Raw genomic sequence first — 16,132 nt, 5'->3', positions numbered from 1 at the left:
CACAGAAAAACACACACTTGTGGTTCCCTTTAAATCACTGAGTGAATCTAATTTAAAACCAGCCTATAGCATTCGGTAGAGCTACCTGCAGTTGAGTTACTTATATGTGGACAGATGAAAACTCTTGATAGACTTGATTCGGGGTCCTTCTTCTTCTCAGATCCTCATGGCTGCCTGAAGTCGGCAGGACAAGTATGTGTGCATCATATCTGCAGCTTATAAATTAATGCACATGTCCTTGTGTTGTTATTTATGCACTGTGGGCACTTTGATCAACTAAGTCCTTCGCAGGGGACATTCCACACCATCATGCTGGTTGACTGCGACACAGATTTGAACCCAGCTTTCATGTACACATCACCAAGGTGACGGCAGCACACACTGCGACACCTTGGCGCAAACGTCTGCACAGCTCAAAGATCTGCAGGACACTTTCTCCTCTGCACATCACTCCCCTCACACCATCCATCCACACTAATACTGGCTCTGTTATCCAAACTGTTCCAGGGATTATTATCAATCACACACCTTGTACCAAATGTAGCACCATGTTTTTCTGTATATAGAACATGCCGTTTTCAGAGCATGATGTAGTAATGGCCATGGCAGGTAAGATGTCAGAATCCCAGAAAATGAATTCTTTACGATGAATCAAATGGTCATCAATAAGATTATGTTGCAGAAGATTATGATATAACAACCCACATACCTTAATGATTTTATAAAACGCATTCATGCCATTACAATCAAAAAACATTATGATATCTGATTCAAAAACTTTCATCCAGGCATTACCTCAAGCTTTAAGGTCATATTTTTACAGCATTCTCTTTCTGAAAAAAAAAACAGGCATCAGCTGCCTCGAAGAGGCGGTTGGACTACTGATTAAAAGTGAAAATGTCAGTATGTAGCAAGAAACAATATCTTGAAAGGGAAAGAGAGGAGCTTGAGTGTTGGCAGACCTGACCACACAATCATTCATTTATTCCCCCGCAGCTATTGCAGCAGCACAATTATTTTATTTCTCGATTTCTCGATTTATGCCATCTATGAAAAAGGGGTCCTGTTCTCATCTGCCCAGTACCTGGGTTGGCATGAAAAGCCGACATTACCCTTCTTTCTCAGGATCAACGTCAATTTTATCTGTGAACACTTTAGACGAGATGCAGCTCTAAACGTCAGCTCACCACAAATTTGTTGTTTGTCGTTCACAGGTGCAGAAACCTCACTTATCCTTTAAACCTTCCTCAAGTGAGCATAGTGTTCATTTTTGTGAACGAAGCCTTGTCTGTCATCCTGCGGTCCATTCACTCTGCTATCAACAGGACGCCTTCCCATCTTCTCAAAGAGATAATCCTGGTGGATGACAACAGCAGTAACAGTAAGCGGCACCATTTTATAATACAGCAGTTTAATTCCTGTGTTCACTTATGGCACAATGCGCATCAGTTATTTTGGTTTGTTTAAATGCACAGTTTATGTGGCATTGTGATAAGAAATGTACTCTGTATTTAAAGTGTTTGCAAGGTAGTGAAAGTGTAAAAGTGAATTAACCAGTGTGATTATCTTTTTCAAGATGGGTGTACAAATGAATGTCCGTTAAATTCATTGAAAGGGTCACTTCACCCAAATCAACCAATATCTAAATATAGAAATATGAAAATATGAAAATGTAGCTTTTCCCTTGTGCTATCTAGCCACTTGGATGGTTAGATGCAATTTGAGAACACAGTGTCATATTAATGTCTCAATTCAGAAACACTGCCATTGTTACTCTTGACACTCCAGGTCCACACAGCACAACAATTCACCGGAACCACTTTCTACTGCAAAAATAGTCCCTATAAAAACTGTCAGTAATGTGGCAACCATAGGCAACCTCTGTAGCCTCACTGGAAGGCTCCCCCTTGTCTCTGCTTGTCAGAGTTTCCAACTCATGGAGCTACCTTCAGTGTTTAATCTCAGCCGCAAAACTGACATGTTGAAAATAGAAAGTCTGCTTTTGTTTGCATGAGGGGTGGTGAACGTCCAGCTACTGGGGCATATATGGCCCATAGCACATTTCATGAACATAAAAGGAGAAACACAGATATACAAAACTAATTCCTGTGACAGCGATATTTTTTTCTTCAATAAAAGACAATAGCATAGTAGACGAGCATGTCCTAGATGATGGTCCCATCTGGTTGTAAGCTTGCAGGACACATTCAGGGTAAATGAAACTCACATGTCGGCCTCGCTGTTTCATAGCTGCAGCGCAAGCATCATGGCAACTGTCTGAAAAACAAGAAAACAAATGCTTCAGTTTTCAAGAGAATTTGAAGAAATTCGGAAAAGACATAAAGATTACACCCAGCTAGCCTTTCTTGTGCATTTCATATTTGCTGAGGGAGGGACATGATGTATATGATGTGATCTTTGCAAGACATGTGTGGTACTGCACAACCAGGGGTGAGGATTTGTTGGAGAAAGTTGTTTTATGGCAAAAAGCTGCGAGTAGCATCATGATTACTACCATCTGACATCAGCCACTTCACCAAAGAGAAGCAGAAGTTAGTGTGATTTATGTTTTCAGTAATTTACTTATGGCCCTTGAATGACCTTATAAATATTGAAACGGCCCTTGACAGGAATAAGATTCCCCACCCCTGGTTTACATCCTTCTGAAAATAAGAATGCAGGTTTTGATAAATTTACCAAGAATTTTATTGTGAAATCTGTCCGAGTTATCATTACAAAGTCTGCATTCAATGTGCTGTGTGTCTCTCAAACCGTTGGAATCCTAGAAAGTAATATTCAGCAGCATTATGCTACAGGAATCTATAGTTTGCATATCGTCGCCTCTTGTGAGGTGAAATCTGTATCTGTGGTATGTGCCGCTCACGGCCTCTAGACTCCTTAAATGTTTTTAATTAGAGGCTGTGTTCACTGGATTTAACCGATAGATGAATAACATTAATTAGCTGCAAAGGCAGGATATTTTCCCTGAGGCAGATAACAATCCAGCAAGGTGATGGAGTGTTTGCACATATCTTCTCTGCATTTGCAACCCTAATTCACACATTTGCATGCGTCGGATGTAGTGTAAACAGTATCGGGATTAAATGATTTCCAGTATATGCCGAAAATGTAAAAATGCTGAGCTCCGTTAACTTGTGATTGCTGAGATGACTAATGAGTGAAAATACTGATAGGTGACTCCTCTGCCACGCACAGCACAAGAACTAAACTCCACTTACTTGTGAACAGTGTTCGACTTAAACTGCATTACAAAGGCAGAAAGCAGGCTATAAAAGGCTAATGATACTGTGCCAAGGTCATTTATAGGCAATAGAGTTTTAAATGGGCTGTGCCGCTTGTAAAAAGGACTGAGACAACCATTAGGGGCAATCACCATCGGAAATACTAGAACTGGGGAGAATATGTTTATCATAGTCAATAATGCAAAGAATATAGTACGGCCTGTGGCCTTCCGGAACACAATATAGACTGGTTGTCTTGGTAACTTATCTCAATGCACTGGAATATGAATGATCCTTCTCCGTCAGGCTATTTTCAACGAGAAAGTTGAATATATCTGAAGTTAACCACTCATTAACAAATCTAAATTTGCGAACCCTAATGTTTACTTTCACTCCTTCTAACACAGGCGAATTATCACATCACGTCTCATAATAATTCATATTTCACCAGATAATTGAGAGATCGGAGCTGTTGCCTTCAGCTCTTTCAGACATCCAAATCATCCACTGACATTTTGCTGATGGCCTTTTTCCCCTGTTTGCCTGGGCACTCTGTCACAGTGCGACTGATAGGCCCAGTGTTATCATTATTACCATGACTGTTAATCTTATCTGTGCTAAATGTCGTTAGCCTGTTGACCCGTGATGCTGCTGAGATTGTTGAAGGGGGTCATCGTCCACAGCCACCCTCCCAGGCGTCCACAGCTTTATATTAGTCATCCGCCACTGTCATGGCTCACCTCCGAGACGCATTAGCATGCAGGGGAATGTGTCGCCGTCAAGGGAGAGAAGGGCAAATTGACCTAGCTGATTCCGCCTTAATTGGATAATGTCCCAAGCTGTGGCCCGAGAAAGGCTAGTCTGTGTACGAGCAGGGTTCTGAGAAGGGCTCACTTATTGGAGCAGCTGTGAGAGGACTTAGATTTGTTACTTTCAATGAAACCTTAAATCATTCAAGATTCAAAATTCAATTTAATTATTGTTGTGCATAAGAAGATTGCGCAACAATAATTACAGAGGAGAGAGTTGCGCTGAAGGTTTGCTGAACTGAATCCAGTCCAGTGCTTCCTACATGTATGTCTTTCAGTCATAAGTAAAAAGTGCTTCAAGTAATAAAGAGGAGAAAACTGTAAAGAAAATGAACTGCAAAATTTGAGGAAGCTTTCGGCTGCTGCATCTGCATCACCATGGTAACAAATTATAATTATATCATAATAATACTAAGGAGTTTTGAATTGAGGTGAGGATGAATGTTTTTGTGATGAGCATCTAAATTTAATCAAAATATGTTTTGTCCATGAAAAATGTCAGAAGATTGTAAAAATGTCCCTGAAACTCTGTTTCCATTTAAAATGGAAATATATATTCCTAGTTTACGAAAGCACCAAGAAAGAAAGCAATTCATCCTTTTGGGGAAACTTGAACACACCGATTTTTTGGGACATTTTTGCTGATTATTTTTCAGTCAATTTCAGCTAATCTTTTCAGCTCAATCCTTTTGTCGAGAGTGACCTGTGTACTGAGGTTAAGCTTTTACAGCATGTGACATTTTTTTTACTGATCAGATTCTTTGGCTTCTCATAATCTCATAAAGTGGATTCATTCATCACCTCGGGTGTTCAGAGAAGTTCCAGCAGCTGTTTGAAACCAGACGGATATCCAGCAAGCCGTCGCTGCAGGTGCAGCCAATGAAACCTGAAGGTCACACTAAAGCTGGAGGGGGGGTCAGAAAAAAACAACTAAGCTGTGTTTACTGCATGTGCTGCCAACTATGAATTACAAGAGGTGCTGGAACTTAAGCAACGTGCGTTTCACGTTTGTTAACAAACTGCCAGGGATTGATACAAGACTGGAATTGTGGAGGAAGGGTGAGAATCAGTCAGATATTTTAGATGGATATTTTCACAACTGCAGAATTGAGAAGTGAGAAATTGGCAAGTTGCGTTGTGCAAACTACACAGCAACCGTGAGACTTGCATTCATGTCGATTTGCCATCTGCTGTGCTAGCAGTAACGCCTTCATGGTGATGAACGATTTTAGTTTGAACGGGCGTGAAGGGAACACTGAGTATCCAGCACCTAGACAGAACCAGTTCAGACATACAGCAACAAACAGCAGTGAAGCAGCAACAGTATGGAAGGTTTCTAAAATCGTTTTCATCAATTAAACATCCTATGTATGGATATACACAGAAATGCATATGAAATGTACAGTATATATATGTGTATATGTGTAACTACAGTATATATGACATTGTCACAATTACATTCTCTGCCCGTTTAGAGAAAAGCTGAACAAAAAGATTTAAAAGCCATATCAGGTTTGGAAGACACTTCACTTTGAATGTACAGGTTTCACTTTATGAATTTAGACAAACACTATTCATACTCAGGTAGTTATACATACACATTTTGCATATCACACTTAGGGGGATAGAGGTAATTAAATGGTGTGTTCATCATTTTGCCCCTCACCTGTACCTTTGCTCTTTATCTTCTGAGACAAACCTTTGAATATTTTCCTTCTACTGTGGATAATGTAGCTGGATTGGCTGCACGCTGATTTTAGAAGCTTGTTTGCATGTTGTTCCGGTCCAACTCGATCACAAAGCCTATTGCTTTCCTGCTGAGCTTCAGCAGGATGTCAGTCCTGAGAGATTGATGACTGTTGGCCATCAGCCGTTCCTGGCGTAATGAACTGTGCTTTATTTTGATTTGCTGCGCGGCATAACACTTCATATTTCTTATTCTTAATTCACTCGCACAGCAGAATGTATCCATTATTAATGGATTAAGAGTTATTATGGATACAGTAGTCTGATGGAAGGTCGTCAGCAGCACGCGTGCAGCTACAGCACCTTTCCTTTTAGCAGAAGAGTCCAAAATTATTATTATCATCATTTTTACCCCAAAAAACCCTGTCAGCCCTTCTGATTTAAGTCCTTCATATCTAATCAAGGGCAGATTTCAACTTGCAGATGTCAGCTGATTGCAGTTCAACAGGAAGGCTAGAAAACGGATCATTGCTCGCTCCTCCTACATGTAAACCACCACAGTCCCGTGTTGCACGTAGTGTATGAAGAGTGACTGTTATTCTGCTCCACATAGCAGCAGTTCAATGAACATCCACTGGTATGATTAGCATCTCTGACTCATATATCTTTTTATGAAATAATATATTTATTTCATATTTTCATTTAGATGACTGACAAGATCAGTTTTTGCCCAAGGGAGAGTTAGGACATATTAATGTAATAGATATAACATTATATTGTAAATTAAAAGTACCCTGTGTAATTTTTGATTATTAGAATTGCTGTGGTGCACATGCATGGAAGCACACAGTCCTACAATGGGTCGACGGGGAACCTGAGAAAACATCTAGAATAGGTTTTTAAAAATAATAATATTAAGTCACAGTTACAGGCAGAGGTACTGAGTGGAGTAAAAGAAAATGAACAAAAAGGGAAAGAGAAATGAAAACAACACATAACTGGAGCCGTACAGGACTTTGACCCACATTGCTGTTACGCGTATAGAAGTGGAGGCACAACAAAGGCAGTGAAGCTGCACACAACAAAACACGGTTGTGAACAAAGCCACAGTTGTAAAGGTTTTGTGGGGACGGAAATATATCCAACATTTGTTCAATACACCGCGTGGAGGAGCAGTGGATGTAAAGATATAACAAGAGAACTCCACAGCACTCAGGTCCTTCACATTGTCCTTGACATGAAAAGTCAGAATCCCAGTCACTCAATGTATTGATTAATGACTCATTTACAGGCACAGTGATGTACTGTGTTTTCTCATATTCCTAAAAAACAACACATGCATTACCCTTGTATGTATTATTAGAGTAAGAAGCCTCTGGTAGTTTATTTACAGTGTATCTACTCAGAAGAAGATGTCTCAGCACAAAATGCCTCCTCTTGCACTACACTTGCTGTGTATAGAAAAATGATTGATAATAAATTAGTAAGAACAAAAATTCCACAGTAGAATAAAGAAAAAAAGGACGTGAGATGTTATACACCGGTCAGTCACAACATTAAAACATGCAAATGGTTTTAGTTAGAACTGTTATTGAGGCTCATTGACATGCATTTACTTACAGGTGCCAACATTGACTATCCACTTAACTGACTAAATCTATTGACCATACAGCTGCTGAAAAAATATTTGCAGTATGAATTATAATTCATGTTAAATGTCACTCATTAGAGCGTGTACCCCCACCAAGGCTCAACAGTTATCTTATAAAACCACATTTTTATTCACTAGCTCCAGATTTTTGTTTGGTTCTGCAGCAAATTTCACACTCTCATAAATATCTGTCACCTAAATATTATTTTTCATCAAGATCCGTGAGTTATTCTCAGAGCAACCAACTCAAATGGTGAAAACAACCTCACAGTGTAGGACGGTGACAAAAATGTCCTGAATCTGCCACCAGTTCTGAAGTCGCACCAAGGTTTAATGGGTTCTTCTCGGAACCATACACAGCACAGTTGAGATCCTTCCATCAAATTTCGTGGAAAACATAGGGGTGAAAACATAATCTCCTTGACAGAGGTGATAAATCAACACTTGATGTCCCAAGTGCAGTGTGGGACAGTTCAGAATCTTCATTTTCAAGGAACATATGCTGCTTTAAGTATTTTCTGTGACCCGGATGAAAGGTTGATCTCAGGTCAGGATGTTCACAATGTTTGTGTAACAGAAACCTACAGTGTCTTAAATTATCAGATTGACTACTTCTTCAACAAAACATTTTCCAGTGTAGTTGTACTGGGAAGCCAAAGTCTTTCTCCACTTCATCACAAGGCCCTCACCCTGCCTCTGAGGAAGCCAGACGCAGCACAGCGGACCTGCTCTCTGGCTTCCCGCAACTGCTCCACGTTCCCTTTGAACTGGAAAGGCTCGACACAGGTTAAAAGTGAAATAGTGAGAACACCGCCTCAGGTAATTTATACAAGGAATGATGAAACTCCGTGCTGATTTAAGTTCTCAAACTTTGTTCTGGTGGTAGTACAGTATACAGTTGTGATATTATGGTGTTGCTGTTTCCTTGGGGCCTCCTGCTGACATTTCACACCTGAAAAGGTATTTTCGAACCTCGGATGCACTGCAGTAAGTTATCACATTTTTTAAATGCCAAACATATTGCTACCTCATAGGACTTGTAGGGGAACCAATGATTCTGTTATCCTGCAGGGTATGTCATCACACAATATATTGCTCAGGTAATAATGGAGGTAAACTCTGAAGCCAAACATTAAACTGGATGGACTTCCTCCGCCTTCTCCCCCGTGCTTTGAAAAGCATTGCAGGCTGAGTCCTCAATATTGCAATATCCAGTTATGACTGCTAAGCCCCACAGAGGTGAGCTGTGCTGCTCGAGCTGCTGGTCCAGTGTTCAAAACAATGAAGCATCAGTACTTTAGACCCTATAATATACTGCCCAGTGAAGGAGGACATGACAGAGTCTCGTGGGTGGAAGTGTCTTCAAAAGCAGCAGCGTCTAAGTGTGTGTGTGTGTGTTTGTTTGTGTGTGTGTGTGTGTGCTTTGCAGATGAGCTGAAAGAGAAGCTGCAGGATTTTGTTTCTGAAACCAACAGCCAGCATCCAGGATTCATTAAGTTGGTGCGGCATGCCAAGCAGGAGGGTCTGATCCGGTCCAGAGTGAGCGGGTGGAGGGCCGCCACCGCCCCGGTCGTTGCCCTGTTTGATGCCCACGTCGAGTTCAACGTCGGCTGGTGAGTCACTCTCGCAACGTGAGCAGCATGATGTTAACAGGAGCAGCGGGTCTTGAGTCCTAACACTGTGTGGGTTTGCTGGAAATAATTGAAAATCAAATAGTGCAGACTGTTATCTGTGTCTTTGACAAAATCTGAAGATACAAATCTTTAGCTAATGTGGTTTTAAATGTCTATGATCCAAATATGAACCTATTGCAGACATAAAGTATATAAAGAGGCATATATCACATATTTTTAACTCTCTTTATTTTTTATAACTATTGTCTCTATTTTATTACTTATTTATTTTAATTACTGGTTTGTGACTCAGTTTGTAATCTGGACTTTTTACAAGTGCTGTATACATAGTTGATTAATTATATTGACTATAATAATACCATAATCACAATTAATGTATTATCATCTTGTCAGACATGCTTGTCGAAGGGGAAGACGTGCATATTTTTAAATATTTTAAATTAAGTGTTTGCAAAGATGATCACCAGAGTAATGGATCAAGCCTGTCAAAACAAATCCCCAGTGAAATGACGTCCTCTATCTGTGCATTTGAAGGGCTGAACCCGTATTGCAGAGAATTCAAGAGGACAGAACCCGAATCATCTCGCCATCGTTTGACAACATCAAGTACGACACGTTTGAGATAGAGGAGTATCCGCTGTCTGCCCAGGGCTTTGACTGGGAGCTGTGGTGTCGCTACCTCAACCCACCCAAGTCCTGGTGGCACAAGGGCAACAAGAGTGCACCGATACAGTAAGTGAACTAAGTCTTCACAGCCTCAATCAAACATGATGCGATTAAAATGGTTTTTGAAACTTAAAACAAATATCTCTGATCAAAGGGTAATTTTTGTGCAATGTCACATTTCTTTACTTGTTGCTGCTGTCACTATAGCAACTGGGCTAAGCACAAACATAACCTGCAAAGAGAACAAACAAACAGAACAGATCCACTGTTATCACATAATAATCACTTGAACCTAAATTACAACGACAAACCAGGAATTTAAAAGGGATTCGAAGACAGTTTACTGCAGGAGAATTGCAGACGGGTTTGGTTGTTTGGCTGGCGGGTTCTCACAGTCTGATTTGGCTGAGGAACTGGAATGACAGAGCAGAGCAGTGGGTCGTAGCATCCTGCAGGACTGAAGAGTGGGCAGGGCGGACTGGGGAACTCAGATCCAAACAGGCTGCTTGCAAATGAGGACACTGCTGCATGTGGAAGGTGTAGAGGCAGGCAGGCGTAATGATGCTGAAGCACAGGCAGAGCACAGGATTAGAAAAGAGCGGGTGAACACAAAACATCCTCGCAGAGAGCAAAGAACTTGGCCTTGATGTCTGTCCACGAGCCGAAGGCTTCACTGCAGCGGCTTGTTTGGATTAGAAGATCAACTGCTGATGCACAGGTAGAAATGGCAAGAGAAGCAGGAAGCCACACACACACACACACACACACACACACACACACACACACACACACACACACACACACATAATTACTCTAACCTTAACCAAAGTTACTACATGCCTAACCCAAACCTAAATCCTAACCTTAACCTAACCTGAAAACATGTCTTTACTTAAGAATTTAATGATTTATGTTATGGGGACTTGCTTTTGGTCCCCATTAGGAAGTCCCCATAACATGACTGTGTAACAATATTTAACACAACATGACTAATACCTGGATCACACACACACACACACACACACACACACACACACACACACACACACACACACACACACACACACACACAACCTTGTAGTTCCCTCTTGGGGAGAATACTCATAGTGCAGTCCCTAACCCCACAGTATAACATTTAGAAATGCACAGACTGGGCACGGACAGGAAACAGTAAAAAGGGGAAACACCAGGAAGACAGAGGGAAAAGGGGAAGGTAAAGCCAATACCCTGACATCTACATCACCTTAATTCCCCCAGGAGCCCGGCCCTGATTGGCTGCTTCGTGGTGGATAGGCTGTACTTTGAGGAGATTGGTCTGCTGGATGAGGGCATGGAGGTGTACGGGGGAGAAAATGTGGAGCTTGGCATCAGGGTGAGTAATAATGTGTCTTGCTGTGGCCACGGGCCATTGTTCATCCCTGTAATGTGTGGAAGATTAACTATGATAATGACACTCAACGGTGGGCTGCTGCGATATTTATAGCAAAAGTAACTCAAACGAATGTAAAAGGATAAATACACATTTTGTTTAGTTATGATATATGTGTAGAAGACGGATGGTTTATCTGCACTGGCTCCAAGGAAACTACAGAACCTGTGGCCTGGTTTCATTTTCATTTTTAAATGATTATTTAATGATATCTGTAATATCTTTGGTTACAGTTGATTTATATTTGATGTCATCTCTTTATGCTAACACCCGAGTTTAAAAAAGACTTCCTCAACAATGAAAGGAATACAAGTTTTCTTTCGATTATTTTTGCATACTGACGTGAATCAGCTTGAAGTTTAATAAATACTGTTCATTTATGTGTATCATTTATAATTCTGGACAAGAATGTAGATCTATGACACACAGGAATAATCTGACTTTTACCACGAAGGTAAAAAATGTTTGATCAATTCAATTTTGGTGTTTGTCTTTTTGGTGTATTATAGATCAGTAGAACATTATAGAAAATTGCCAACCAGATCCTTTAAATACTTGAACACAGGGTAACTAATGTAATGCTGGGACATACATCCTCTGAAAGGAACAGGAACAAACAGGGGAAATAATTAGCCCTCAGCAAGTGGCCCCTCAACCCACTGTGACGTGCTCTCTCTCTCTCGTGTAGTTTTAAAATAAATAGTCACTACTAATTAATTCTGAAGTCTGAACGATCACCTTCATCCCCTGGTGATTCTGAAGAGGCACATCTGAGAGTTGTAGGACTTGTTGTCATTGTTGCTGTCAGCAGTGATGTGTGAAAACATTGTTCTGAGCAAATAGACGTACAGCGTGTGTAGTCGTGTTCTTCTCACAGTGTTATATTTCATTCGTAAACCATGGAAGTTGCTTGGTGTGCACTCAGTCCAGCAGTACCACAGGCGGCTCGACCACGGGAGGAACAATCCTCCTCAGGGAACGCTAATGATAGCTCTCATCTACTGTACAAAGATCATTAATGCAGCTATCAGCCTGCTCAATGGAAGCAAGAAGTGAGGGACGACTCCTCCCCGGCGCCACCATCACTCGATTTGCACCGCGAGGAGGAAATGGAGACAGGCTTGGGACAGGATGCCCAACGTGGAAATATCCGTCCTCGCTAATGACAGAGATGCAATCATCAGTAAAGAAGGCAGATTAGTCCCCCCAGTCATTTTCCTCCAGAAATTACATGCTTTTCCAATTCCTGGGCCTGATAATATCCTCGCTGGCGGCTTTATAGTCTGACACTCCGATGATTTTATCACAAACAGTGGGCTCCGTCTGAAACCACTTTCACATTCACATCGATGGGAGTACAGACCTGGATCCTAGCTCCCTTATGAAACAGTTGGATGAATATTTTTGGGTCTTGCTTGGTTTCTCAGTTCAGAGTACGTGTTGCTGTCCATGTTGTTTCCTGGCTTGGTTGTGTTGGACTGAAGGAAGTCGCCCCCTTTGCCTGCAGGTTCATGTCGTTTAGAGATCAGTAATTCTGTAACAGAGGGTGAAACAGTGAGCTGAGGTCGACGAGATGGCCTTTGATTAGCAGCCCCAGAGACACCCAGCAGGGTTGGTGGGTGGGCGGCTCCGTCTGCCTGTCTGTCTGTTTGTCTGCCTGTCTGTCTGCGCGCTGGTCGTGCCTCTAGACCACCTGCCAGCACGCTGACTGGCTGCTGACAGATCCTCAGAGACACTCAAACTAGGCCAACAGCTTCAGGCTTTGGCTGAGGCTTGAAAGGGCTGTCCTGGGTAGTGTGAGGGTGAAACGAACCGCTGCTCTCAGCTCACATTTGGTCACAAAGTGGAAGATGAATTTTTCAACCACGGTGTACAAGAATTTGTTTCTTCAACAGTTACAGTGACACTAATGTTTATTTCATTATATGAAACGTCCTTCTGTACAGTGTGTGTGTGTGTGTGTGTGTAGAGAAACATAGCAAATGCTGATGTGCTGCATGATAGAAATAAGCAATTAACATCTAATCATGCTTTTGATGTGTATAAATGTGTATTCTATCTATATATGTTAATGTAAGTAGATATCTGCATGTACAAATGTAGAATCTGTTCCTATTGACAAAACTGGAGAGAGGGCCGAGGTAAACAGCTGCCATTACTGCAGAGGCACAGTTAGACCCACACACCATGTATTTGAGAAAATTAACTTTTTACTGCTCCTGCCACAATCTATGACATTAAGATCTCATAAAACCATCGGCATGTTGAAAATATGGTCAAGCTAGAATGGCGCTCAGTAAAGCGCGTACCTCCGCCAAGTACCAGCAGTCCCCTTAAATTCAATCAAGCTGCACCAAACTGCACACTCTCATAGAAATGAGAAAAATTGCCTGATTTGTTTCATCGAGACCCATGAATCCTGGCGAAAATGTGGAAAAACGTCCAATCTCGCAACGTTAATGGAAGCGGAACTAAGTCCTGGATCTGCACCAAAATTTTTCGGGGATCCTCCGTGACCCGTATCACATCCTTTTACCAAGTTGCCTGGTAATCCATCCAGTAGTTGTTGTGTAATCCTGTTTACAAACAAACAAACCATCAAGTAACAAAACCTCCTCAGTGGAGGTAAATATGGACAAATAAATACCATTGAAATGATGGTAATATTGTGTAAAATGTGAATATATCAAGTTCAACAGACAGCTACAGAGAAAAACCCTCAACAACAACCACTTTGAAGGATGCTGTGCCAACAAAAACCACAAGGCTCTGCTACATTAAATCATTTCACTTCAATACATTGAGTCCTCAGATTTGCAGTCTAGTGACACACCAACAAGGGTCCAGTCAGAGATCATGAGAGACTGAGTCATCTGCCTCGGAGGTTCCACTGATCTCTTGTTAGCTGGGTACACTGTGTCCTGTCTGGAAGGACATATATCAAATTATATACAGATTTTTTTCTTTCTTCTTTTTTTTGGATCGTACCACCATATTCCTAGAAGAGGTCCTTGTCCCCTTTCAAATACATAGTTAGACCACAACACGAGTTATGGCCTGTCACAGATGTCCTGCTGCACTGGCTGCTTGAGCTTCAAATCACAATGGGTTTTTTTGTCATTTGATTATCTGGGATGTCAAACCTAAGATATTCAGGTTTCTTCAAATCAGAGTGTGCAGGGAAACACACAGAAAAGTGGAACACCTGTGAATGGTGGGTAATTTACCAGTGACGCCGGGCTGCAACAATGCGTCACTAGAAAGACCAAAGCACACATCACCGCTCTCTCCAGAAAGGTTGTGTTGAGGAACGAGGATCATTGACGTGTTGGAAACCAATTATCATGCAGCTCTGTGCACAGTATTTATGAAAGTTGCAATAAAGCATCATTACTGTCACAATAATAATTTACACAGTAGAATTTACCAGTATTTGGACTCTATATACATTACATATACACAAAGTTTTTATATTTTTATGACCATTTCAAATAGCAAAGTGAAACATGAGTCCACTATATATTACATTGTGATTAATATATATCTGAATGTGTATAACATGTATGTAACATATAACATAGGAGTAATTATCTATGTTTTTAACTGTTGTTTTCACTTTCTCCATCATGTGAAAGGTAAAAGAGATTTAGATTTCTGTGTAATTACACAGGTTGAATATCTAAATGTTTTACCGTAATCACTCAGAGTATAATTGTAGAACGGCGCTGATTCAGTTTTACGATCCCTCTGCTGCTGAAAATCTATGGAACCCCTGCTGTGAATTCTCAGCCCAACAGAACAATCAATGAGAAAGTGTTTTGTCGGACAGAGGTAATGTGAAAAACTATTTAGCCCTCTAGTAAAATAATGTGAAATACCACAGCTTACATACAGCAATATGTAATTATATAGTTAACTTTAGCAACACTTAAATCCTACTTTAATTAATCCTGATTTACAGTACCCTGAAGGACACTTGTACTATTTACCTACTTCACTATCAATGTTAATATTTAGAAAAGAAACTATTTTTGTATTTTCAATTTTCATATTTAGAGCCATATTAACCGTATGGAACTACCAGCAACCATGCATGATAACAAACACCAGTCCGCTCACATAACTCTGACTCACTTTAATTACTCGTTTAGAAAAGAAGAAAAAAATGTAATTGCCTGCAAGACTCCACAATAGATAGTTAAACTTTCAACTAACTGATTTAAACCACACAGGCTTTAATTTTGTTTAAACAACGTTCCTACCTGTTCCTCGACCTCTGTGTTCTGAAAGTGTTAAACAAATATTAATACAGTAATACAACTGTATCGCTGCTCCCTAATGATTATGATCATAAAAAATAACTTTCACTATCACAGTATGTATTGAGTATAAGCAACGATATTCTGTTATATACATCAATTATAGGTTATTTCAAGTAATTCTCATTATTAGGTCATGTTTAATAATAGAAGCAAAGTTGATTTCTGGCTTCTTTAACCATATCAAATAATTATACTATAGTCAAATAAGACAATTGAGCGGATGTTGGCAGCTCAGTTGTTTTACCTGGCATCGAGAAACAAGTTCACAGTGGTGGAAAAAGAAAATCTTACTGGAGCAATGACAAATCTCATCCAGGGAAGGAAGATTTGACGAGGGCGTGTGTTTCCTTTACGGTCTGGTTGCCATGAGCAGGAGGGGGAGTGATCTACAGTAGGAGGGTGAACACACTGTGGCTGCAGCCGTGTGGATGAGTTGTGGCGGCAGAGTTTCAGGAGCACAGAGTGGAGGCTTTTTACAGCGTCGGTTGGAGTGTGGGTTTTGGGTAAAATGGACACCTATTTAATATTTCAAGGTGTCTACCCGAGCTTTTGTCCTTTATGTCTGAATTCATGAGGCCATTTATCAGCGGACAATCTTTCTGGAGTCACCTCCCTCCAAAGACTAATTAATCATGGTTTCATTTTACCCTGCTGAAAGTCATGTATGTGAAATGAAAGTGGATTTGTTTTGAT

General features: G+C 40.7%; 1 protein-coding gene across 1 annotated transcript in view; it reads left to right on the top strand.

Annotated features, from left to right (window-relative positions):
- The window catches only part of galnt18b (UDP-N-acetyl-alpha-D-galactosamine:polypeptide N-acetylgalactosaminyltransferase 18b), an 81,237-nt gene that overhangs the window by 36,552 nt on the left and 28,553 nt on the right, over positions 1 to 16,132 (top strand). Inside the window, exons 3-6 of the mRNA XM_035164954.2 lie at positions 1,215 to 1,381; positions 8,818 to 9,001; positions 9,557 to 9,754; positions 10,946 to 11,060. Coding sequence (XP_035020845.1) covers positions 1,215 to 1,381; positions 8,818 to 9,001; positions 9,557 to 9,754; positions 10,946 to 11,060 — 664 coding nt within the window. The remainder of the gene's footprint in view (positions 1 to 1,214; positions 1,382 to 8,817; positions 9,002 to 9,556; positions 9,755 to 10,945; positions 11,061 to 16,132) is intronic.

The sequence above is a fragment of the Hippoglossus stenolepis genome, chromosome 1, assembly GCF_022539355.2.
Source record: "Hippoglossus stenolepis isolate QCI-W04-F060 chromosome 1, HSTE1.2, whole genome shotgun sequence".
Taxonomy (NCBI): Eukaryota; Metazoa; Chordata; class Actinopteri; order Pleuronectiformes; family Pleuronectidae; genus Hippoglossus; species Hippoglossus stenolepis.
The sequence above is the reverse complement of the archived record's forward strand: the minus strand, read 5'-3'. Positions and strand labels throughout refer to the sequence as shown.